Source organism: Rissa tridactyla, chromosome 18 (genome assembly GCF_028500815.1).
Source record: "Rissa tridactyla isolate bRisTri1 chromosome 18, bRisTri1.patW.cur.20221130, whole genome shotgun sequence".
Taxonomy (NCBI): Eukaryota; Metazoa; Chordata; class Aves; order Charadriiformes; family Laridae; genus Rissa; species Rissa tridactyla.
Window position 1 is genome coordinate 1318988 of NC_071483.1, and position 26088 is coordinate 1345075.

The 26088-nt window shown below is 45.3% G+C and overlaps 1 protein-coding gene across 1 annotated transcript in view; it reads right to left on the minus strand.

Moving 5' to 3' along the window:
- Positions 1-26088, minus strand: part of CSMD2 (CUB and Sushi multiple domains 2) — a 293220-nt gene that overhangs the window by 206435 nt on the left and 60697 nt on the right. Inside the window, exons 4-5 of the mRNA XM_054223614.1 lie at positions 12194-12388; positions 5427-5634 (exon numbers count right to left, since the gene is read on the minus strand). Of these exons, the coding sequence (XP_054079589.1) occupies positions 5427-5634; positions 12194-12388 (403 nt within the window). The remainder of the gene's footprint in view (positions 1-5426; positions 5635-12193; positions 12389-26088) is intronic.

Below are 26088 nucleotides of genomic sequence, written 5' to 3' on the forward strand. Positions count from 1 at the left end.
CGCAACCCCCATGAAAATTAGATTTCTGTTCCATAAAGTAGAATAAATAAGTCAAGAGGAGGATCACAGGGAAGAAAGATACCACAGACCAAGACTCTGCATTAATGTGAATTCACTCTATGCTCGTGTCCTCCTGGAACAAAACACGCAAGTGATGCAACTGAGGAGAAAGCAGTTCTTAAAGCACCATGAAACAGACTAAAGAAATAGAAGGGAGCGGGTGGCATCTGGAAATGGTCAGCTTCATTTCTTTCTTCAGAGACAAGCATTTGGATTTTCAGAAGTGTAGCCACATTCAGTAAAAGTTGCAATACGAAATAAAGAAACATACTGAAGTTCAAGCGGAAATGCCCCACAGTGGACTGTAATTCAGAAGAGTGGGCGGAGGCCGGACTGCTCGGAGGAAAAGGATCCGCAACCGCAGCAGCCTCCACTCCCAAGCTGCGCTGGGGTTTCTATAGGCTGGGCTAAGCAGGCTCAACATTTGGACAGAAAAACAGGAACCTAGAGACAAATGAAGTAATTCAAAAGGAAATCATATTCCCAGGTCAACGTGCAACTTTGTGCGTGGTACTACGAAGGTAACGTTCTGTTCCAGCTGAGCTCAAGCAAAGAGATCACGCGAAATAAGGTTTCGGGGGTCAAGGGGGAAGCGGGTTAATTGCTGCACTAGAACCTAATAGAAGGCTAAAGAGCAACCCAAAAAGGTTCAGACCCTTCACATACTGTAGAACTTTTTGATCTGAAAAACACCACACTACGATAGAGCAGCAACAGAAGCACCTTTCCTCGCTAAAATCCCCGTCCCTCCTACCAATGTGGATTCTCATGATCTACCATATACAGTTGCAAAATACGACATAGCTATAAAAGGCTTGAAAAGCCTCATTATTAAAGAAGCCATCTACATCTCAAAGTAAATTTCCCTTCTGAAAATTAGAAACATCTAATGAACCTTCAAAACACGCCAGACAGTCTGTCATAGTCAGACAAATGAGATACTTGTTAGTTTTATCTCATGGAACTAATTCATTTGGCAGGAGCAGAGGCTTCGAAATAGTTTCACTGGCAGAACAAACAGCCGTGGAGCACCAAACATCCTTCTGGGCAGAACGGCTACCACTAGCCGCTCACCTGTTCAGCGGACAGGCTGAAGCTGACAGTGTCTCCCCTCCACTTTCTCCTATTTTCCAACAGCATAAAAGAAACTTCCCATGGCAAACATCAGATTGCCTTCCTAGACCTCCACAACTTCGAAAATCCCTGTAGTAGAGGAACTCTGTTGCATGTGGCTCTACACAGCCCAAGAACAAGGCTTCTATTGTTTACCTACCTTGCCTGCTTCAGCTCTATTGGAATGACTGCAAAAACCTTCTTTGCTAAATATTTGCATTATACCCAGAAAAACGTACACTTGATCTTAGTCAATTCCTGTAAACACACATACACAAATTGGATTATTAGTCATTTCCTGCACCACCACCTTCTCCGGCAATAGCAGCATAATGCTTTAATAACCATAATACGAGTCATTATGCCTAATATTAGATAGAGGTCCCAGACCAGCTAGATGGGATCTAAACACATGACAGAAAGAAGTGCAAGAGACAGACGACCACATCTTCATCATTTGCATTACTTAAAACTGCACCAAATGTGCACAAACAGAGGAAATCCAGACCCCCTCCATCACAGGCAACGCAAAAACTTACCCTCTATTAAAGCGTGCTCAGAGGGCAGCCAGACAAGGGCTGCACAGCACATTCCTGCCTTCAGGGGACACCTCCATGCCAGAGGTGTGACAAAAGGGTACGGCCACCAGCACTGAGCTGCGGTACCTCGGCTCCCACCATCCCTGCAGGAGCTCCCATCCCGTCACCTCCGACATCCCCCGAGCCCCAAGGACTCACTCACAGAAAAACCTGCAGGAGATCAGAGACAGCATTGTCAACAGTCAAAGCTCCCCGAAGCTTCAGAGCAAACGCTGAGCCACCAAAGAGAAGAACGGGCTGGGACACATCTGCCACAGGGCAGGGTCAGGGCCATCCAGGACCAGCCTGGAGACCTCCTCATCACCAGACACGGTCTCGGGATGCGTTAGGTGCTCAGCTGGAAACGCTTTGGTATTTTCAGCAGAGCTGAGCACCCACAGGGACGCTTGCCACCGAAGAAAGCTTTAAACCAAGTACCATGAAAGAGCCGTAATCAGCAGATATTCCTGAGAAGCGTGAGCCGAGGGATTTATTCAGCTCGGAGCAGATACTGACACAAAGCACACGATCAACGGAGCTCAGTCCCCTTAAGGGCTGGAGCCCAAGCTGCTTTGAGGGATTTTCTTCTTTTACATGTATTTATGGGGAAGAATTTCATTAATCCTTTCAGGTCCCTCCGCTACTACAAAATGAGGGGGAAGAGAACCTCAAGTCTCAAAGACAAGAAAAAGTCGGGGAATAATGACGTAAGAGAACATAAACACTACATACATACCCCTCTCCGTGCCCAGAGCATCCTTGCCCTGGCAGAGGAGGGCTGGGACTGGGATGGCCACTCCAGATAACCTCGAAGGAGAGCAGGGCAGCTACTGCCATCCTTCCAATTTTGCTTTACAGCCTGGAGACCCCCACACCATCCTTTCTGATCCGACACGCTCTTTTTCACACTGCGACTTTTTTCCCCCTCCTGTTCTCTGCTCAGTAGAATTTTATTTCTCACCTGTCAAGGAAATCTAGACCCAAGGTCCCATGACAGAAACTGCAATAGCAGTTAAAAGAGCTGTAAATGTGTTATTTTATTAGTACATCTCAAATAGCTACTCAACCTCTATTGCTCCGCTTGACATAGGGATGCTCAGACCTGCAATGCCCTTTCCCTTTCAAGGCTTATTGCGGGATTTGCATCCGACAGGTCGGGGACCAAATGAAACCCGTCCCGGGATTCCCAAGGGAGCAGTTGCGTGCGCCGAGACCAACGTGCAGCGCAGAGAGCTGTGCCGGCCGCCAAAGGCAGGAGAGGTGAGGGAATCTGGCCCGTAAAAAAAAACCAACAAAGCACCTGTTTCCAAAGCCGGGAGGGGAATGACAACGCAGGAGATTTTTAGCAAGTGCAGGTCAAGTCAAGCTTACTTAATGTGCTGAGTTAGTGCTCTCACAAATACTGCCATTACAGAACGTCCCATAGCTCAAAAATACGTATGAATTATACTCCAGATGAAGTTTAATTTTGTTTATTTGTGTACATCTCTGGACCAGATTAAAGCTATTTATAAGGCTTAGGAAATGAAATATTTAGCTGCAAGATACTTCAATAGAATGGTTTATTTGGCCGCAAGTCTATCTGCCATATTACCAATAATTAAAACTAGGTTTTCATAGACGGAGGGGAAAAAAGGTTTTTAGCTATATTTTCAAGCTGAATCATATCAACATGTTTAAAGAGGAGATATGAGCTCCATTTTTTTTCCCTACAGGCAAAAATTATTAAAAAATGGGAAAAATGAGTCATCTGAATTTAATTATCAGGCTCTGAGTTGTGAAGGCTAGCTCTGAAAAATGAAATTCAAAATAAGACTCTTTGTAATTCCGCTTATGGGTCTGAAAAGTTTGCTTCTCAAGAATACTAAATGAGATCCCTTTGAATTGACTGGTGTGTTTATCTTGCCCGTGTGTATTTCACGGCACTATAAAAACGCAGGACAACCCTCAAAAAGCAGGAATAGCTTTTTCTACGAGCCCTGGATGAAATTCCTGTTTGTGTGACCTGTTTCGCTCATTAACAGAGCGCATCTCGCCTGGGCTCTCTCCCGGCGGACTCAAACGAGAGCCCACTGCTGCTGCAGCCACGGAGTTCATCCAGCTCCCAGGGAAACTCCACTTGGAGGAAAGGCATCATTAAAGATGCAGCACGCGGGCGCTTGAGGGGGGGGAAAGGGGAAGAAGGAAAGTAAATACATCCTTATTCCCTCTGACAAGGCCCCAAAACTGATGTCTGTAAGACATACTACCTTTAAAATAGTTTCTAAATCTCATTTTTTAAACACTGCGTGTGCACATGCATATACTACTGAAAGTCAAAGGGATTAATTTTCTAAGATGCATTTGCCATTTTTAAAGTTCTACCATGCTGTATTTATGGGTAGTTTATTAAATTTTTTTCCAGCAGGTTCAGTCTGACAGGCATTGTTTTATTTTTGATATGACAAGACACAGTGCTGCACTGGCAACACCTCCAGGCTGAATAATGTTTCTTAACTAGCTACATCCATCTTTACCACACACCACAGATGAGTGATCCTCGCTGCGGTACATAATGGCTAAAAACCAACAGTGCCCTAAAATATTAATGCATGCTAATAAAACCGGGTTTTTTTTTTTCATGAAACAGCAACATCTAATTTTCAAAAGGGTCCTGGGAACAGTAAACAATTGGTACATGCTAAATGGCAAGTTCTCTCACATCAATACACCCTAAACATTCAAATCCTATTCCCCCATAATTGCCAGGCAAGTATAAATTACTTAATGTTATTTGTGGCTGCTACAGAATCCTCATAAATAATCGTAATTTAACTTCCTGCTGATAATCCCAGGCAACACCTAATTATTTCAAACGCTTAATTCTTGCCTTCCAGAGGGATGTCGAGTTTAAGACCATTCCCTTCCATTTGCTGCTAGTTTGGACTTTGTCTGCTGAGCGCGATGCGGGTGCAGGAGATCACAGCACAGAGCGCACCAGAGGCAGAGCTTCCTCCGCTATAAGAGGAACGTCAGATTCCTTCTGCAATCCCTCACCTCAGGCTTCACAGCACTGATCATCTGGGTAGCTCTTGTACATTGGGGGGGAGGGGGGGGGGAAATCCGTGTGGTATTTATTATACGTAAAAGCAATATTTCTGAAAGCATCGCTCAAATAAACAATGGGATGAGAGGGGTATTGAAATTCTACACACAGCCTCCCGTCTAAAAGACAAACTGATCCGTAGAAAAAATTGCCAGAAGTTCATTAACAGCAAAGTCAACTTGTCAGCAACATATTTAGCAATAATCAGAAAACAGTTTATCAAAAACAAGGTTTGAGCATGACGACGTTTGAGCAGGGTTTCTTGGGTTTTGAAGCGTTGGGTTGTTTTGCTTTTTTAAACTCTTTATTTCTTCTAAGCAGCTACACTGAAACCTGACTGCAGAGAACATCGTCTAAAGCAGGCAATAGCCACAGCTTACTGAGCAAATAAAAAGCATCCCAGGGAGTTCCATTAGAAGGCAGCAGCTACAACTTGTAGAATAGCTGGGATTAACCGGGAACTACCTTCATTCAGGCACAAACTCTGTTTGCCCTGAACATCCCGTGAAATTTCTATCCGCGCACCCAGAACATCAGCGGGCACCACGCGACTGGACAGACACAATCAACTATGGCCGGTAGGAACCTACCAGAGCGAAGATCCCTCTGTTCCAGCAACTTCTAGGACATCGTATCCATCTTCCAGCTGAAAATCCATGAAAACCAGAGCAATAGTGTCTCCAGGCTCAGCGAGAATAGTCCACGTGCAGTCTGCGTTATTGCCATACTCCAAAGGAAAGTGAGGGCTGGAGATAATTCCGCTCTGTCCCCGCAAAGTCCCTCCGCAAGCATCATCCGCTGGAAACAGAACGCAAGTGTTCAGATATTGCTGCAACGCACAAAGCAGGACATCAAAAAAGAATAAGCCCAAATGCAAAGCAGAGCTTTAAAAGCCCCAGTGCTTTTGTCAGGGTGTGTTTTACGACACACTATTAACAAAGAAGTTGCGGGATGCAAAATCCTATTAGGTCAGCTAGTGTCCCCTGGCAAGCGCCAGCGTATTCCCCACCGCACACTTATAGTGATTTGTTTAGTCTAATTTTGAACACCCCAAGCAACAGAGCTTCTGCCACGTCCCTGGGGAGGCGGTTCTCACATAATGCATCTCCCTGTCAGGACACTGTTTCCTCACACGTGGTTGCCCAAGTTTTCTGTTCCATCCCTTATTCCTGGTTAGGATCGTCTGAGGTGGTTTTTGCTGCAGTTTTCCTCCTGTCGGCACACCCAGCCAAGCAGGAGGGGAACCGCCGGGGCTCAGTGACCAGGAGGGTTCCCCGGACGTGCGGATCCTCTCCTCTCACAGCACGGGGAGAGGCTGGTTTCCAGCTCTCATAGATCTCGGCACCTTCAGCAGCAGAAACACCCCCAAGGGCTGGGACAACAGGACTTACACAGCACAAGCGCTGTATTTAATAGAAATCTCATAGAACAGGTATCCCACACACCCGCCTTCCATGTCTTTGCTCCGATTTCTTAAGGAAATGTATGTTGTTACCAAAATCATAGTGGTAAAAACTTAACCGCTTGTTCAGAAATCCACCAGTGACATTTCCCAGTCATATAGTGATCTCCTGTTGGCTACAGGTTCTTTCATTTTCACAACCTGAATTTTATCAGCAGGAGCTATTAGAGCTATTAAAGGAGGAGGATCTAAAGCAAACACGGGCAGGAAGACAAAGGAGACCAGAAATGAATGTGACTAGGAGCAGGGCAGCTCACTGCTCCCGTACACGCAGCATCAGCTCAGCGTTTGTTTGGAACGCTGCTAAGAAAAGCCTGTTAACTTTACAAGGTGTATTACTGAGCAGCATTTCAGAAGCTTTAGTCAAGGAGCTTGGGGCCATACAGTATAAACACTTACTTTCATTACAAACTACTTAAAAAAAAACAAACCCAAACCCTTCCAAACTGAAATTTAACACAGGTGAGAACGTTTGTTAAGCGCAATGGGTCATGGGCGCCTAAGGAGGGCAGGACAATCCCGCAGGGCTGCTCAGGAGGGTCCTTCTGCTTTTAGACCTTTTCAGAATCAGCGTCTTCTGCTACCAGCAGGTTTTAGCAGCAGAGCCGAGACCTCCGGCCTCTAACTCATGAAACTTGAAAGATAAAGTATGACAAACGTATACGCCAATTTTTCTTTCTCGTGGCCATCTGCTCTCCCAGCTCAGCCACACACCCCAGCAAGCAGGAGACACAGCGACCGGGGGCCAGTGACTGCGTCAGGACCCCCCGGGCTGTAACACGTTGTTTGTGTTGCTCCGACACCCTCCGTGGGTTCACCGGCACCTCTAAGGCCCAGTGGAGATCACGGACTGGGATGGCACATCGCCAATTACTGCACAAGCAGGAAAGGCAGAAAAAAATAGGATGAAACCAGACACGTAGGCAAACGTGCAACTACTGCTGGGCCATTCCAGCAGCCGAGACTTGGACTGAAAAAGGCCACTGAAATCCCAACGTGATGCTCTACTCCGTGGTATTCTATCACAACAGTCAGAAGTTATTTACAGACACAGAAGTGCAGTTTGAATCATCAATAAATGTAGCCTGAAAGATCTCTGTATGAAAAATCCTTCAAACTTCAGCACATCATACAGAAGATTCACAGTGGGACCTCCAAAGAAGGTCCATGTGAAAAGTGAAAGGGCCACTTCCAAACCCTTTCCTCCGACAGAATGAAAATGCTTTTTCGAGGATGAATGGATTCCAGCCAAAGAGGATAGGCACGACTCACCAGTTTACAGGTATGTTCAAATTTGATTTCTCATGAATAAGTGCCCCTGCAGATGCTAGAAAGAAAGAGATGCAAAAACGATTCTTATCCAGCGAACTCTCAGACCACGTGCCCGGCAGCAAGACAGAGCAGAGCAAGGTTATGAGCTGCTTCAGCAAAACACAGGGATCCGAAAAGGCAATTTATTCTTGAGATAGCTCCCCTCTGGAGGTAAGTGTTATCTCCAGCATAACACATGAAACACTATTGTCGCCTGGCTGCTATTGGCCCTGAGCAACCATTCAAACACCTTTGCAAACAAGGTCCTGCACCTCTACCATGAGCCATCTGCAAGGATCCAGGCTCTGCGTGCGAACGTGGGCATCGGTGCTCATGGCCACGCACTGGCGTCTCCCCGCCATCGTGCGTCCCTGCAGCGCCGGGCAACACACAGCCCTTCCACACACGCAGCAAGGATCTGGAAGAAGCAATTCCCACCGGCAAGTTCCCAGCCACGTTTACTGTTGGGGTCTGGGATGTCTGAGACTGGATCTGGTACATTAAAGTTGGTTTGTACAAGAGGATGGAGAGGTACAGGAGGGGATGGAGAAATATGCTAAAGAATTTTGACTCAATGCTACATTAGAACTCTTAAACAAAGGGACTTTTTTTTTTTTTTTTTAAACAGGACTAAGCTGATTCACAGTAGCTGAAGATCTAGCCAAGGGTATGGTGGGTTTGGCTCTTTTTTTTTTTTTTTTTAATAAAAGGGGAGGTTTTAATTTAAAATCCTTGGAATTTTTTCATTACAGAAGGTATTTAATGGGAAATATATTCCCTTCCCATCTACCTCTAAATACACACTTCCATACTTTGTAGAGGTTGTTACTGTTTAAACATATTCTACAGTCTTCTAAAATCTCCTTGAACCTCCCTTCAGTTACTTTGGGCACAGTGCAGTCTAAGCAGCTGTCTGAGCTACAGTAAGACAGACCACTTTTAATGAGATTATGCATATTTGATACGCTTAAAATGTAGCTTCACAAGTGTTCTCAACTTTTCAGCTGGCTTACTGAATTTTTACTCAACCGCCTACCAGAATCATAAACCTATCAGTTCTACCTAAATTCAGCAAGCAAACCGGGCAAAACTTCTCTCCCCACGCACGAAAGCGTTTTACAAAAGATTCTGATGTTTCCGGATATTCTTTGGGTGCCCCAAATGCACCGTTCTGCCTTTTTTGAGATTAACTGACCCAGGTGAGGTTGTTCCTTCCGTGGCTACAGCAGAACGGAAGACGGCATTCCACATCTGCTGGGGTTTTGCCTCCAGCGTACCAACTGTCAGGATGAAAGAACAGCTAGACTTGTAGGACTCAGCTTAAGGCCCCCTTTTGATTAAGTACAAGGCCTCCTTTTATTCTGTGACTGCAGAACAATTGTGCAGAAAGCGTGTAAAACCACACAAGATGCAACGAGGAAACCATTCCAGGTATTTCTGACACACGTCATATAGATGGGCAAGCGTCAGCTTAGTCTGGAATTTACAGTCTGACCCAGACTGGCTGAGAACTTTCAGTCCTTGAGGCAAGTTTCCGCGTTCCCCGTGGTCTGCCGGGCACAGCCCAGCTGCTTCTGGGCAGCCCCGGCTGCCGCCCAGCTCCCCCCCGCGCTCCCTCGCGGCTCAGCACGGAGACGGCACTCGCTGCCGCTCTGGTGCTCCCTGAATGAGATCACCCCGGTTTTAATCCTTCCTGCCACGTAAGCAAGAAACATAACTCACCAGAGCAGAGTCTGTGCAGACTGAATTTATAGTCTCTCTTAGCTCAGAGTCCAAGAATCAATTTTGATATAACTGTGCTTTCAAAACCGCTGGCGAGCTGCAGCACTAGCTGCTCTCACTGCCTCTGCAAAGACTCATTTCACCAGGCCATTCTTTCTCTGTGTGGAATTCCTTCTTACTTTCCTTTCTCATTGAGATTACACTTGTCCTTTTTGAAAAAAAAAAAAAAAAAAAAAAAAGAAAAAGTAATATGTACTTCTAAACTGAGGGTTGGGTAAAGGGAGCGCAGACAACTGCTAAGGAGAAAAAGCAGCTGAGCCACAGAACCCCTTCACGGTGGTGCTGTCCTGGCACATCCTCCCAAGCATCTTTGTTTCTTATTCTTTTCTACCATGCGTTTCTTTGCATCTTTGGTTATTTCAATACACGAAGACTGGAATAGAGACAAGGCTACCAAGATATAGAAAAGGATGTTACGAAGTGGAAGACAAGCACAAAGAAAAGAGCATAAAGAAACCAGAAGAGGACCTCAATCAGCATGGCAGAAACAGCCACTGGTTTCGACACTGGTCTCATACCTCTGCCGTGACACTGGAGAGAAGGGGAAGGAGGAAAGGGCAGAGTCCCCAGACCAAACACCGTCCCTTGCAGCGACATTAGACAAGTCTATTCCCAAGATAGCAGCTCCCGAGATTTCAACACCTGCTCAGCCAGAGGGCACCTTTCATCTCGATGGGATCTGACCCAGCAGCGTGACCCATCTCCAACTTATATAAGAAAACAAAAGAATATGTACAAATACATTTAACAAACTTCCAGCTGACAACTGCCAGCAAGCCACTATTAACAGAATTAATTACAAGCTACACAGACCACAAAGATCTTTTGTGTCTCAAGGAAATATATATATATTCATCTTCAGGGAACAGTTTTGCAAACGCTGTTTTCCCTGCAGCAGGTGGCATAAACCCGCTGGGCAGTGTGCAATCTTTCTGCCCCTTGCAACAACCACGCTCTGTGTCCCCAGCGTATCAGCCCAGCACGAGTGTCCGACTGCTGACAGCGGAAGGAATGCAGCTGGTTCCTCTTTGCTGCTTTCCTGGAACAAGAGTGAAATGTTACATGAGAAGATTTCTGGTTCCTGCCTCCAAAAAAATTCTTTGGAAGTTTAACTTGAGGTAAAGTTTTGAAGGATCAGGACCAAAACAATTAAAAAGGAGCGGCTCCCTCCAGGAACCTGCAGGCACATCGCTACACAAGCGCGCCTGAAGGAGCACACGTTCTGCGGCCATCAGAGCAATTCACACAGCACTGATGCCAGCGCCACAGAATTGAGTATTTCTCCATCCTGAAGCGTATCAGAGGCCACCATCATCACCACAGGATTCAAGATTGAAACGGTGGTGTGAAAATTAAAAGTGAGTTTGGCAGTTCAAGACAAAAATGCAAAAATAGTCTTTTACTCCATCTGCAGCAGGGATCACAAAAATGACACTGGTGCCAACCCTCGACTTCAGCACCTGTTGGGGTCAGGCGTTAATCCCTCCCTCGCTGGGGTCTACTGCACAAATGTCTGAAGAAGAGCAGGGCAAGGAGAAGATCCTGCCTTTCTCCAAAGGAAGGCTGCTGTCAGAGAAATGCTGTCGGACCGGAGGAAACGATGGTCCATCGATGCAGATAATTTCCTTCTCTTCTCTAAAGCGTATTGCTTTGCATACCCTCAAGGTTGAATTTCAGTGAATGTTTATCCTGCACACACCTCCAGTGAAATTAGGAGGAAAAAAAAAAAAGAAATGTTCCAACTGGAGACCTAATTCAAAGGAAAATCAAAGAATCATAACTGATCATACTAAAACGGCAACCATAGCTGTCCCTCTCCAGTGTCACTTTGGCTGTGTGCCCGCTCCTTCGGTGGTATAATGCCCTTGGCCCCAAACCTGTAGGTAAGCGTACAAGAAATACACTAAGCAGCACACACTACTGCTGCGTAACTCATTCAAGGAAGCATTAAAAACACACCAAGCAAACAATATTTGCTCACTTTAAATTCAAGATTTACGCTACAGCTTAGAACCGCTGATTGATTGCACAAGCAGAGTCAATAAAAAGAATCAATATAAGATGCTCTGCTGAAGTGCACAAGGAATCGAGGGGAAAAGACTTCAAAGCGGCAGCAACTGTTTTGGTATAACAACACCGACACTTGTATATTTACAGACTCTCTAGTCCCTTGTGGCCCCGGAGAATTAGCAAGCAGCTCTCTATACTGAGAGAGGAATCTAAGTTTCCCTACCCTTGCGGGGAAGCTGCCCAGCCTTTTCAACCAAAGGCCGGATTTTTCCTCCCAAATAGCATCCCCCGTGGCAGGCTGTGGCCCCGCTGCCAGCGCCCCCAGCCCAGCAGCGCTCCGCACACACTCACGTTTCTCTACGGACAAAGCACCACAGTCACCGTGGAACGTGCCACGAGGGAAGCCAGACTGACGTGGCAGAAAGCAGAAAATCCAGTCTCGTTTTCTAGTGTTTCATCTAGAAAACCTGCCTGCTGTTGGGTGGGCACCCTATCTTATGGATAATACTCCTGGCTTTTCCTCCCCCCACACTTTAGACAAAGAAATTGAAGTTAAAGTAGCTGTGCGGCATTTTGAATACTTTGAGCACTTCATAACCTTCCTATTATTCACCCAAACGCTGGCAGCTTTAAGGAAACCAATAAAAAGGAACCTCAATATTAGCTACATCATGTTTAGTTTTCAAGTATTTTAAAATCAAGCTTACAGTCCATGAAGTTTTCCCCAACCCCAAACCGCCCATTAAATCCTGTTTCGTTGTGGCTGTTCCAGACGAGGAGAGGGCACTTTACCTCTGCAGAAGGGGAGAGGAAAATCCCAGGAGGCACTGTTTTCCGAATTGGCGTGGCACGTGAGCAACGCGTGTCCTTCCAAAAAGAAGCCTGGATTACAGCTGTATCTCACTTTGTCCCCGATGCTGAACGTTGTCCCTTGCTGAATCCCATTCTGCAGCCTTCCCGGGTTTCCACACGTGTGACTTGGTAAAACTGCCAAAGAAAGTTGCTTCTGGTTAGGGACAGTGCATTGAAACAGAGCTGTCAGGTGAAGAATCCAGAGGGAAGGCTCGTCTCAAATGCATCACATAAAATGGAAAGAGCAAATAACCACCAAACTTACCCTACCGGATTGCAGAGCCCGTTACAGTTAACACTTAAGCACCGTTTCTAACGAGACGGATATATACACACACAAAGACGCAAAATCATTCCCCAAGCAGCTGAGTCAGAAACAAGATCCACTCCTTCCTGACTAGTTTTACCCATTTCCAAACCAAAGCATCCCTCGTTCCAACACCCGCCTGCAGTTCTGTCTAACACGATTGCAGTTGATTAGAATCCAGAGATTACATGCCCGTTGGAAAATAACATTTTTCAACAGACCTTGGCTGGGCACCTCAAAGGCCCTGCGATGTCAGCAGAGTCGTGTTGCACCTTAGAACCACAGAGAAGGCAGCAAATCCTGTAACTATCACCTGGACAAAAAGAGCATCATTTCAGCCCACCAGGATTTATGCTTCATTGCGCTGTGTGTTTAACCCAGATTTCTCACATATGCATCAAATAGACTCCGAACAATGCAGCTGGACCCAGCTCCACTGAAGGCAAAATATAATCCAACAAAAGTTTGCATCAGAAAGAAAATGGGATACTTGAATAGAAGATGGAGGAGTCGCAGCTGAAATTCTAGTAAATCCTCTACCAATGCCTCTGTATGGCAGTTTTAGAGAATTTAAATAAAACTCTACAGGTTCCCATAAGCCACTCCAAAAAGATCCATTCAAATCATGGTTTTAGAGCCCAATATAAAACCCAACGAAGACAACCAAGACTACGAATGACTTAATCAAATTTGAATCAGGCCCTTGTGCAGCATCTGTATTATAGTTCTTTTTCATTAAAGCCGAAGCATCAGAGGAAGGAAGACATGGTCATTCAAAACTGAGTGACAGTTTATCATTGGAAACAATTTTGTCAGGGGCATGAACAAAACCAGATGAATTTCTACGAGCAAAGGGAGGTTTAGTCTGCAGCTCTGCCAAGGCAAAGAGGAAGATTAAAAGGAAAATGATATGCTAGCGTACGCGGCATGCAGCAGGATAAAATACAACCAAAACCGCACGTAAGCATGTGAAATGAAACACAAATCCTGACCACTAACTGAGGCAGAGACGCTTCCGTTCTCTCCTGCCGCGGGACAGCGCTTCAGGGTTGGGATTTGGAACCCACCCCGGCTCTGGCACGGGTTGTCCCCCCCCGACTCCCCCTGGAGCAGAGCTCGGGCACCCCACGAGGGCTCCCGACAGCAGATACGCAGACAGGATCCCTCACAGCCAGGGAAACCAGAGACTAATCTGTAATGAATATAGGATTAGGCTTCCTGCATCCAGACAGACCACCTGGTTTCTAGTTAACCCACTTCCAGATTAAATGCAACCTTAACACCTTAAACCTGATTAATTTTAACGGCACGTGCATCTCGACTCCTGCCTTGCTTTGGTTTCTAGTTTTTTCCCTGCTGTGACTGCAAGCTCTCGCCACACACCTGCCTGCGGGGGCGCAGCCTGTCCCCCAGCCCCAGAAGAGCTCGGCAGCACCTGGAGACCCCCCCCCAGCCCTACATCCCACAGCAACGCACCAGCTCCCACAGACGAGATTTCCTCCCCTTTCTCCATCCCCCAAAATACTGGTTACGTCCTTCCGCAAAGCACCTGGAGCCGGGAAGTTCATCAGCAACTTTCACATAGAAATATTAATGACCCTGCAGGTTTGGTAAGCGGGGGGATGCTATCGAGTATGTCAGATGGGTTGAAAAGCAGTGTAGAACTAATGTTTCATTTTCTGTAATGATACTCAAACCCCCAATTTAATTAAATTACCAATGTCACTTTTTTAAAAAAAATGAACCCATTCCTGCTTTTATGCTTCCTTCCTTTAAAATTAATGACTAGAACTTTGCTATAAATAAAAATCTATCATTTTTAAAAGTCAATCTCTAATACTAGCTGCTCTCTACTTAATGAACTGTGAAGAATCAGACAACCCTGACCCGCATCTTATCTTAAAAATCATACTTGAAAAACAGGATCTCATTTAAAAATTCTGCTTCATTTGGCTGCCTTAACTAATATCTTTTTACAGGACGGACAATGCACGCATGCTTTTTGGGGAGGCAACATTAACCCCTTGATTGCTTCGGATTCAGTGGGGTTGCTGTAGGAATCAGTGAGCTTTGATTTCTTTTTTTTTTTTTTTTTTTTTTTTTTTTAAAGAACCACCGATGCGCATCTGCCGAAGACAAACACTTCTTCGAATTGCTGCCTCACAGACCAAAAGACCTGCTCCCAAAGAGGCTGGTGCTGCGTGTGCTGATGAACTGCACCTTCCCCTAAGAGCAGGAGGCAGAGGAGTCAAAGGACACATGTCTGCGCTCCCCGAGAGTGCGGGGCTTCCCCCAGCCCTGCGGCCCGTGCCCAGGCAGGGTCCCAGAGCCTGGAGACGTCCCCAAAACCCCCGACTGCTTCACTCGGCGTGGGAAGCCCGCGCCTGTTCCACTGCTGAGGGGGACTCCCCGAGCTGGTGCTCTCACAGCCATGGATTTGTGATTCTACTCCGACATTCCTGAGAAGAGATAATATTATTGCTCATACTTGGCTGCCTCTAACAGCCAGACTCTCTGATTGCTTGAGAGATTAATAGAACTGTATTATTTACATCAGATGTCGCACAGAATAATATTATTAAAGCTTTGTCTTACCCATTTACCAATTCCACTGTAGATTAGTAGCATGGATTTTTTTCCTCCCCATAAAAGCTTTGTTCCCCGCAATCAACATAATATTTTCCAGTGATTGTATGGAAATGAATGCAGCCACAGACCAGATTTGTACAGATGAATAGAAGGTCCCGTTAGTCATTTTGTAGCTAAGTCTGTTTCTTTCCATGATGAATTTAGAGCAGTTTATTGTATTTGTCTTGATTTGAACAGCTGCCAAACCGTTATCTTATTTTATGACAGAGGAAAGGAAATAGGATTATTCTATTGCAGTTGCACCTGGAAAGCTCCTCAACGTCCCTCAAACACCACTGTCCCAAACTCTACTGCCCTGGAGACCTCACGCCCTACGATGACACAGTCGAGGAACCATAATCATGGTGTTAATTGCCAGCACAGACACAAACAGGACCAGACCAGAACCTCTGGAGAGGAGGTTAGGTGAGAACTACAACCATCTTAAGAGGTAACAGGAGACGGGACGATCTGAGAGCAAGGCAGAAATGGCACCTTTTCGGCAAGAAACTACAAAGTGTCAGGACACGGAAAACATCAGCCGGGAATAAGCCCACCAAAACTTAGAACTCTCCCACTTCTGCAGTTCTCAATCTATCCTTCAAATCCATTTATTCGTCAAAAAGAAACAGGAAGGGCACAAGAGAAACCTCTGCCCAACTTCACTCCATTCTGCCCCAAACTCTCCCTGCTGTTGTGTTTTCTCTTGCCTTTCAGTCTGGGCTCCTTTTGTCCCATCCTTTGGAGCCGCACATGCTCCACTGATTTATCTCTCCCTTCACGTTACCCTGGGAGCATCATTCAAGATCTTGTGTGCTACGTGGCTCTTATAAAGCAACGAAGCTGCGTTTCCCTCATGGAGCTACTCTTTGTAAACTTTATATCCAGGATCTCTTAATACAAGACCAGAGGTGTCTCGCGGATTTCACAGTGTTGCTTGAAAGTGAACTGAACAAACTGGAAACGGAGACAACGCGTTTGAGACGTTTCCACCATCCACTCCTGTGAGCTGCTGAAGAGCAACTAAGGAGCTACCAGAATTGCTGATCTGCATCAGAAGCTTCATTCCACTCACTGACTTTAATTTTTACCCCCATTTCTTTCTGCCCTTTTCAACAGGCTCACCAGGCTTCTCCCAACTTTTCTCAGCCCCTCGCCCAGGATCACTACGCTGGAAGTTTTCAAAATCAGCAACTTTCAAAACCTAGTACTTGTCAAGCCATGTCTCCTTGTTCCAGTTCATTCGAAATTAATTAGCAGTCTTTAAGTCATTAGATCTGACTCAACGCATCCTTGGACAGCATCCCACCATCAAAACGCATTCAGCCTAATTACATCAGCCTTTCCTAAAACCCCATAGCTCTTTTTGTCGGGGGGGGGGGGGGGGGGAGAAAAGAAAAAAAAAAAAAGGCAGAGAGATGTTTCTCTTCTTGCTCATCACATTGAGACATTGGCCTTACCTTACCCGTTCAGATGCTTTCAGGCAAAGCAAATTCAAATGCATCCCTAGCTTGCTCACCACTCCAAAGAGAAATCTTCCCTGTTTCCTATTCAAATTAATCTTCAGCTCCATTTTCTCTGTTTATATTGCTTGAATATAAAATAATCCCAACATTTAATACATCTAGATACTGCATTCCAGTCTATTACCCTATTTACATAGCTAAAAGAGGCGGTTTTATTGCTTGAATTATCTATGGTAGTTTACGACAGATATTTCAATGCTATCATTGTTCTAACCTTGAAATCTTATCAAGGAGTGCAACTTTTATGATATGAGGCCATACATTATCTCCTCATTCCCAACTAATTTTCATTCCTAATAAAAAAGAAAAGCAAGCAAGCCATGCCAGAGCAGGCACTTACAGCTCCTGAATACAGCTATTACAGCAAGAATAATTTATAAATCCCAATGAAAGGACGCTACATAGACCAAGCAAAATAACAAAACCATTGACCTACACTACTTGGCTCAGTCATCACTGCACACTCATTTCCAAACTAATCTCCAATATGCTTTTTTAACCCTTCTTTCCTTTTTCCTGCGCTTCCGGGATCTAGTGGGGGCTGGAAGTCAAGACACCCAAGGGCACCAAGAGAAAGGTCCCCTCTGCCCCAGATGCAGGCTGGGCTGCGCAGCACCGTGTTTCACCCAGAGGACAATCTGCACTGCATTTGTTACCCTCCTAGAAATTTGAGGGGGGAAACAGATATCTTTTTTTTTTTTTTTATAGGAGAATATCTCAAAGGTTTCCATGACAGCTTCAAGAATTAACTGAAAAACCTCTGCGCCACATGGACACCTTTGGCCAGCACAAACATGAACTCCACTGGGAGAGGGAGATCCACACAGACCAGTTTCCTCTCCCTCTTCAGCCGTAACTTCTGGGGCAAGTACCACAGGGATACTCCATGACTCTCTAACACCCTTCACCAGTCTTTTAGTGCAATCTGGTTTAGTTCAGCAGAGTTTTAACCTTCAGAATAAGTGTCCAGTGTGTGCTACAGAAAAGGAAATATATGGTATCTTTTTCATTTCATTTTATCCTTTTTTATGTCATGATTCACTTCCAGTACAGCCAACAGAGATAAAACTAAATGGAAACTATTTTTTCCCCCTCTAATATTTCTTTGTTCAACTGAAAAACAGCCAGATAGTTACTTTTGGATAATAACAGACCAGAATGGTTCATCATCCATCTTCTTTGTGGTAGTCGTTCTAGGGCTTTTTTGGAAATTCATTTTCAGTTTTCTATTTACCTTCCTGGAATGTGCTACAGCAACTTCAGTGCAACTTCCGAGAGCACCACCCAAGCTGAGAGAGGATTACTTTAGATTTGATTTAGTCATCCCGCTACAGAAATAGCAGAAGACTCAAGATGTGAAGGCAGCGGGATCACGGGAGATACAGCAACAAACAATCCCGTGTATTTCAGAGATGCGATGAGCAGGGATCCTTAACATTTGGGACTTTATGCCGCTCACCATTTATACTTTCAAACAAATGTCGTTACTCACTGCGCACAGCAGAGGAAGCCTGGCTAGCATGAAGATACAGCCACTGGGGCCTGGCTACAGAAAGCTTTTGCTGGGCCCTGAAGGACCCCGTCATGCTGGCAGCCGCTTAGATGTCAGCGGTGCTGAGTTTCCAGAGCCAGTGGTCCTCACACACCATCCCAACCCGGGATGCTCTCCCGCATCGGGAGCCTAATCAGCACGGCACTCGAGAACGTGCTTATCTTTCTGAACATGCTCTAGTCCTGCTGCTTTTCGGTGCAACGACACTTGAACACAAGCTTAATTTAAAGTATGTGGTTAAGTGTTTTGCTTAGCAGGAATGGATTTAAGTGTATGTTTAAAGGCTTCATTGAACTGGCATTTAACAGCTGCAGAGTAACCTGAAAAAACTCCCCTAGGGAGGAGGGTGGTTCTACATTTGTTTTCTCTCTTCCTCCCTGAACCAAGGTTAACCATTCCAAGGGAAACAAAGACCTGCATCTTTTTGTAACATAAAGGACAAGCCAAGAAAAGCAATACCGCAGTGGTTATCAGGACAAGACCACAACTGCAGGCACCAAGCGAAAGCAGAATTAGAACTGCAGCCCCAGAGAGTTCAGCTGCCGTATCAGATTAAGCACCTCGCTCCGCTGCGCACATCGAGACTGAAAGCCAAGGCGTCAGTGTGAAGAAAGAGTGTCAGATTGGGAAACCCAGATTTGAACTGATTCTATCTAGACACTGGGTGCCAGTGTTGATCCGCTCTGCGTTTCGCTGGAGAGTGTCCCTTGGCAGGGAACGCTCTTTGTTCTGTTAAAAAAAAGCCACTTCCAACTTTAGAGACCACATTGTTTATCTGCTTATTGATCTTCTCTAGCTATTGGCTCATTACCCAGAAACAGAAATTGTAGCCAACTACATCTGTTTTAATAAATATTTCACAGCAGAGGAAGGGCATTCACCACAACACGCCATCCCGAGCTTTTTCAGCCACTTCTGGGGAAGCAGCAGGTGCCGAAGCGCAGGGCAGCGCTGGGGTCTCAACTGCAGCACTGTGCGACACACGCAGACCTGCCGTGTCTTCATGCCGGAGCACCGGCAGCTCGAGCTTCTTTCTTCCAGCAGCTTCCACACATCTTTCCTACCCCTCATTCCTGGCTTTCGGAAGCCTTTGGAGGGGCAGCTGGAGATCACACCCCACGCTCCTGCTCTGCGCAGCAGCCCACCCGTCCTCCCCAGCCAGACCAGGCGAGTTCCCTCACAGCCATCCTGAGGTTCAACCAAAAATAACCCATTTCATCAGAAGTGGGGCCAGAAACTCCCGTAATTCACAACTCCCAGTTGCTTCAGCTTCCACACACACTACATAAGGTCTGCCTCACCCCCATGAATAAGCACGGAAAAAACTGGTTTGTTTTAATTTTTCAACTGCCTTCATAATTTATTCCCTCTGACGGTTATCTTTTCTGTACCTTCTTTAGGAAGCTTGTCTACTCAATAGCGCACAACAGCCAGCACCGTAGACACAACTAACTGGGACATCAACCTCACCGAGCGGTACATTAACTCATCAGCAACACCGCGCAGTTTGTGGGGCAATGCTGTTGAGAACAGGGGAGGTGAAATATTATACCGTTGAGTAGAACGGTCAATAGCAAAAGCAAGCAGGAACGCTGAGCTCGCGGTGCAGACACCTCCTATCAATAACCAGAAGCAAACACGTCTTGAGGGTGGTGCTGCAATAGAGCCCACTGAGCTGCCCTAGCAATGAGGTAGTCTTCCACTTCCAGCACTAGAGATTCATTATTAACTTGTGGTCATAACTGATTAAAAAAAAAAAACCAAACCTAGAAGGTAATTTTATCCGCCTCACCAAAAACAAAGCTGAAGTGACCTAATTATGTCATAAAACCATGCCTAGGGCTCAGTCCTGTTTCCTAAATTCACAGGTGCCTATCTTGCAAAATTTGCCACAAGCATGATTTTGCAAGCTACGCAATAGCACGCACTCATCTCAGAGAACAAGTTTTTTTAGCCCCCCATGGGATCTCCCCAATGCCTGAATATATTCAGAAACAAGAGCTTATTCTGATTTCAAGGACCTTACCTTATTCACTCTTCTCTCCCCAGACAAGATACTGTGAAGCTTTACTCAAAGGTTAGACCCGTATCTATCCAGAAATGTTCATTTAAGTTCTGTCTAGAGTAGTATGATGGTCCAAATACTTCAAGGAGACCTCGAATATACCGGGAATTGACACAAAGAGATGTTACAAATGAAAAATCCATATATACATGCTACAAGAAAGGCATCTATTGTATAAACATTGTCATGGAAACAGGATACAGATTTGCTTTAAAGGGCACTCAAAGCCCGTTAATGGGAAGAGAAAGGACTGGGACTGAGCCTAGGAAAGACGGCACCTCAAGATCTCAGAACCCGCCTGAATCTGGTTCCACTACATGGCACAAACCTACTTGTTGCTTAAATTTCCCATCACTGATATTAAAGCTGGATGTTTTGACTCTGATGATACAGTTCTACACCGAGAAAGATCATACTGAAAGAGCTCACATATAACCACCAAAATGCTATGTTAGGTTCCCAGATGCAAATAAAAAGGAGGAAAAAAGGCACACTTCACTGAACATTCCACACGAAACAGCTCGAAGATAATTTCTTCCACTTCCATTGTCCCCTGCCACTTTAGTTATGCTGTTTACATGCAATACAAGCCTACCCTCTCTAAGGGCAAAGAGGCAAACCCTACTTAAACCTGGGGGGATGGTGTAGGGGGAGCAGACGCTCACCCACCCAACCCCACATTCCCTACTGCAGGCGCTACCGCGGCTGAGAGGATGGCGAAGGAACAAATTCTGCTTATTGCAGACGGTTCCCCGAACCTGCCTACCCCAGAAGAGGGTAATGCCCAGCTTCTGGGACTATCAATTTATGCCTTGAATGTTTTCTATTAAGAAAACACTAAATGGTAATCTAAACAGTCTTCAGCTCTTGAACCCTTCAAACAGCCAAAGCTCATCCAGGCAAAGCATGGACGTTCAACCCCTCCAAATGCTCACATTGGGAAGAAGAATTTACACAGCACCTATTTGACATGAAATTCAATCTAAAAAAGTAAAACCTCTTTTCTCTGGAGCTATGCATCAGGCACTCAGAGGGGAAACGCTAGGAAGTCAAAGCAACGCTTGAGTGGAAAAAAATAGGGCTCATTGTAAAAGATAAACTCGAGAAGGCAACACATAAGCCTCATACTCGGCAATAGCTCACAAAAGCCTGTAACAGATTCACGGAGCAGACTCTTCTGTGACTGCCGTCACACTCTTCACTGTACTAGCTGAGCCGAAACAGATATTTTTAGACTAAAACCCTTATATGAGCTGTTCATCTTATTACTGCTTCATTCCATTCATTATGGTTTTAATCATGTCCAAACAACTGAGCTATTAAATAAATTCCAAAGCAGCACAGCAGGCTGTGGCTTACAAAAGCTAAAGATCAGAGCAGCAGGAGAGAAAGGCTACTTTGGTCGCAGATTAAACCTTCCCACTCTCATAAAGCAACTGCTGGACTCAACTGCTGCATATTCAGGATTACGGCCATTTCTCAGTCCCTCCCGTCTCCTGCTGACATCGTAAAAGACATTCAGGATATGATGTACTTTATAGAAGTTACAGGCAGCCCACAAAGGAGGGAGGAAGTTGTAGAAGCATCTTTTCAGTAATGAACTCCCCGCTGCAAGCGCCTTTGTTAACCTCCACTAGAGCACCTGTGAAGTGCACGTTTGTACACTGCAACACCTGAAGCCTTCCAGACAGCTTCAGCATCTTGTAAACTGTCTTGAAATGAGGAACTCCACACCGCTGCGACCACACAAGAGACGCTGCGCTGCACACCTTCCACCGCTTACAGCAGAGTCATTGGAAAACTTTGAGCGATGTTTAAAGACATCCACCCACCTGCTTCTGTAAATGCTGAAAGGTTTTACTGAAATCAGGGAAGCTGTTGTGCCACAAGTCAGAAGGAAACCAACATCCCACTTCGAAGACCAGAAAGAAACTGCTACTGTCCTACAGTTCCCACAGAGGCAAAAAACATGTCTCCCTACCTCTGCATCCCGGTGTTCGGGACAGGCAGGCCCTGGAGCAAGAAAGTTTACAGCCGGTGATAGTACCAAGACATCATAAGTCTTGTTGTTACATGTCGTATTTCTGACAGAGCCCTATACATGGATTAAACAACTAAAGAATATAGGGAAAAAGTATATTTCCTAAGCAAGGATTACACCTGCCATTCATCCTCAGCCTACCTCAATTCCTCGTCTTTCAAAGGCAAGGAAATGAACGCTCTTAGTTCTTCAGAGCTTTCGTTCCCCAGCCCAGCCACGCACTTTCCCACAACAGCCCCCACCCTCCTTCCCAAACCACCGCACCCAAATTCTTCCACAAAGGATCATTTCAACCAGACAAATTATGTTCTACTAGATCTCTGCCTCCAATCAGAAAATCTATTCTCTTGATCAAATGCTTCAAACCTCACTTAACTCACAATTTTTCCTCGGCTCCTTTCGCCCCCCCAACTCCTCTGCTGAGACAGCAGGTTCCAGTGGTCCCACTGAGGAGCTCTCAGGAGACCCGGCAGGAGAACAAGGAGCCTGAGCCCGAGGGCCCTGGAGGTGAGCGGCGGAACAGCCAGGTCTGCTCCAGCCAGCATTACAGACTCCTGTCCGGTGGAATTTCAGCTGTGACAGTTTACCAGCGCTGGAAAGCTACCCGAGGCTTGAGTAAAATTGGATATATTTCACAGTACAGAGACATAACAGAAAGCTTAACAACATGTGGCATTTATATTATATTTTATATGTTCAAAGCATCATTTAGGCATTACCTGCAGCTCAAGGGACTGGTCAGCCAGGCTGGAACTCTATTTAGCATTAGTTCTCATGGGATTTCCGATAATGGATTCTTCACTTGTGCCAGAAATGCCATAAAAATAGATCTGTTCAGGGGGTAGCGTAGCTTCTATGCTTTTATTGCAGACTGCAGTCTCTAAAGAAGAGGATACGCTTTTTCAAGCTCTAAATGAAGTTTTCCTTTTAATTTGGTTTCTAAGCAAAAGATTGCAATAGTCCTCCTTTTATCCAAGACATCCGTCTCCTTTCAGCACTACAGCCTGAAACAAAGAGTCCCAAGGAGAATTAATGGTATCACTTCTGTGCACACAAGTTGCACCAGGCTTTGTTGTCCTTCCAAACCCGCCTGGGTTCCTGGGTGACCTGCTCTGGGTGACCCTGCTCTGGCGGGGGGTTGGACCAGATGCTCTCCAGAGGTCCCTTCCAACCCTACCATTCTGTGATTCTGTGTACTTTGGTCCAACGCACTGTCAGCAACACAGATTTTTCCGTAAAATATAAAAATTACAGCTATTTTGCCCATTGAGAATCTGCTTACACATAATTACATGTTTGGAACGAGAAACCTGACTTCCACTAAGTTTTTGTTTTCACTGACTTTCTTGCCTACCAGCTGCCTGAGGCCACCCGCTCGGGGGACACCAACCTGCACACGCATCGTGAACACAGCAACAGAGGAAGATGCTGAAGATGGTTCAGGATAAACGCATCAAGAAAACGCACGCGGACAACTTGGTCACGTGTTCACAGAGCACAACTGTAATGAGATTACTACACGAAATATGCTAGCACAAACTCATTTTCCTCCCACTGTATGTTCCTGCAAGGCTAGCCTAATTTTATAGGATGAGAGGTTGTGTGGGAGGAACAGGATAAAAGTGAGATCAATGTTTGTAAGAAATTTTAATTAGCATAAAGGTTCCTCTGTGATAGTTTACAGAATTAAAAAAAAAAAACCATAACAGAATGTCTGGAAGATTAATTTCAGGAGAGTCTGCGACCTGGATCTCTGTCCAGGACACGCTGAAAAACGTACATACAACAATTTGTGACACAGCACGGAGAACAAACGGCTCTCTTCTTAGAGACCTACAGGGTAATTTTACCATCACCTTTATGTCACTTCCATTAGGACTACGGAGACTCTTGTGCTTCAAATACCGTCTGTCTTCTTACCAGGGAGTAGGACTTACGTAATTTTTTAATATAAAATAAGAATTTGCTCAACACCAAACTACAGCATCTATTCTATTAGAATACAGGATCATTCCAAATGCCCAGTCTCAGACATTTCTGAGCTCTAGCCCATGTACAAAGCATGAGCACTGAAGTGATTAGTCCACAGCAGGTGAAATTTCACGGAATTTAATGACACAGCATTGAAAAGAAAGCTCCAGCAGCGAGTGCTCAGGCTGAGCAAAAACACCTAGTGGTCTAAAACGGATAGAAGGGTCAGGAGAAGGCTGAACCGTGAGATGTTCCCATGTTCAGAAGATAAACGGACAGACCTTTGCATCTTCCACTACAGATGGTCTGCAACTGAACGCCCAGCCATGTAAAAACCTACCACCTTCACCTACGGAGTGGGGAACTAAGTACAAATGGAAAGGAAAGCAAGAGTGAAAAAAAAAAAAATATATATTATATTCCTGCATATTTTCTTCCTCTGTAAGACCAAAGAAAAACAATCACGTAATTAATGTGTTCTTCAGCAAACAATTAGGAGACATCATTTTCATATATGCACCTCAAACAGGGCACAGAGGAAAGTTATGAAGCCTGGAAAGGGAGAAGTATACCAGTTATATTTCAGATGTTACATGGCACGTAAACAAGCATTTGAAAGACTAATCTTCTTAAAAGCTGTCAGACAGAAATAACAAGGGAAAAAATGCTCAGAAACTAGCCACTTCTTGCAGCAAATGAGCTCTAATGGATTAGCTGGAACCCATGTTTTTATGCTTTTTATACCCACCCTCTTTTTCTTCAGCTTTTGTGCTAAGCTGAAAATATCCAGCCATCCCACCCCTACTGTTTATGGAAGTAAGGACAGGACTGCCAAATTCCCCACCCTCCATTCTCAATTGCTTATTATCAAGAAATGGAGGCCACAATATTGAAGAAGCAACGTGTATTTATATCTCTTTGGCAGAATGATCTCTTTTGAATAAATGAGCTCATATTTTTCCCAGTCCGAAATATACTAATGGCATGTGATTTGTCAGCTGGATTCAGTATTTCTCAACGCAGAAATACCTGGATATGAAAACCTGGCCCATCAGTGGAGAAATACATGGATTTACACCAATGCTATAAAACACTTCTCAGAGCCAAAATTGTAAATTCCGTTATAAATCTTAGCACAAGCTGTGCATGAAACTGTTTTGGCCTTGAAACCAGTGGAAAGATTAGGAAGAAATAGCTAGAACCTCTGGGAAAAATTAAGACCCAGCCCTGCAAAGGAACAGAAACGGGGCTCGGCGCATCTCCCGGGGGGGGCTCGGCGCTGCCTCCCCACCCAACGGGGCACAGACCAGTCTGATCATCTCCCCGCTGCAACCAGCTCCGCAGCCGCGAGACAGCTCCTCGCTAGAAAAAACTAAGAGTCAAATCAGCACAACTGTACCCAAAGCGTATGAAAACAGTACGCGTTAACCCTTTGAGTGAAAGGCATTTCAGCAGACCTGCTCCGTCAGCCAGCCGTGGCCCAGGTGGAGGGACGACTGTGGGGAGAGAAGCAAAGAGGGATGAGACCAACTGCTCAGTTACATCCATACAGATGAGATCTCTCGCCGTGAAATCTCCGAGATAAAGCACAGCACGGCACTCCCCCCGGGGCAGAAGGCAGTCACCGTGACTTTATCAAGTAACTAGTTATAATTTTCATGCAAATAACGAGAATAATCAAATGACTATCACAGCTGTGTCAGCCTGAAGAAAATAACATCTATGAGCTGATCAAAGCAAGCAAA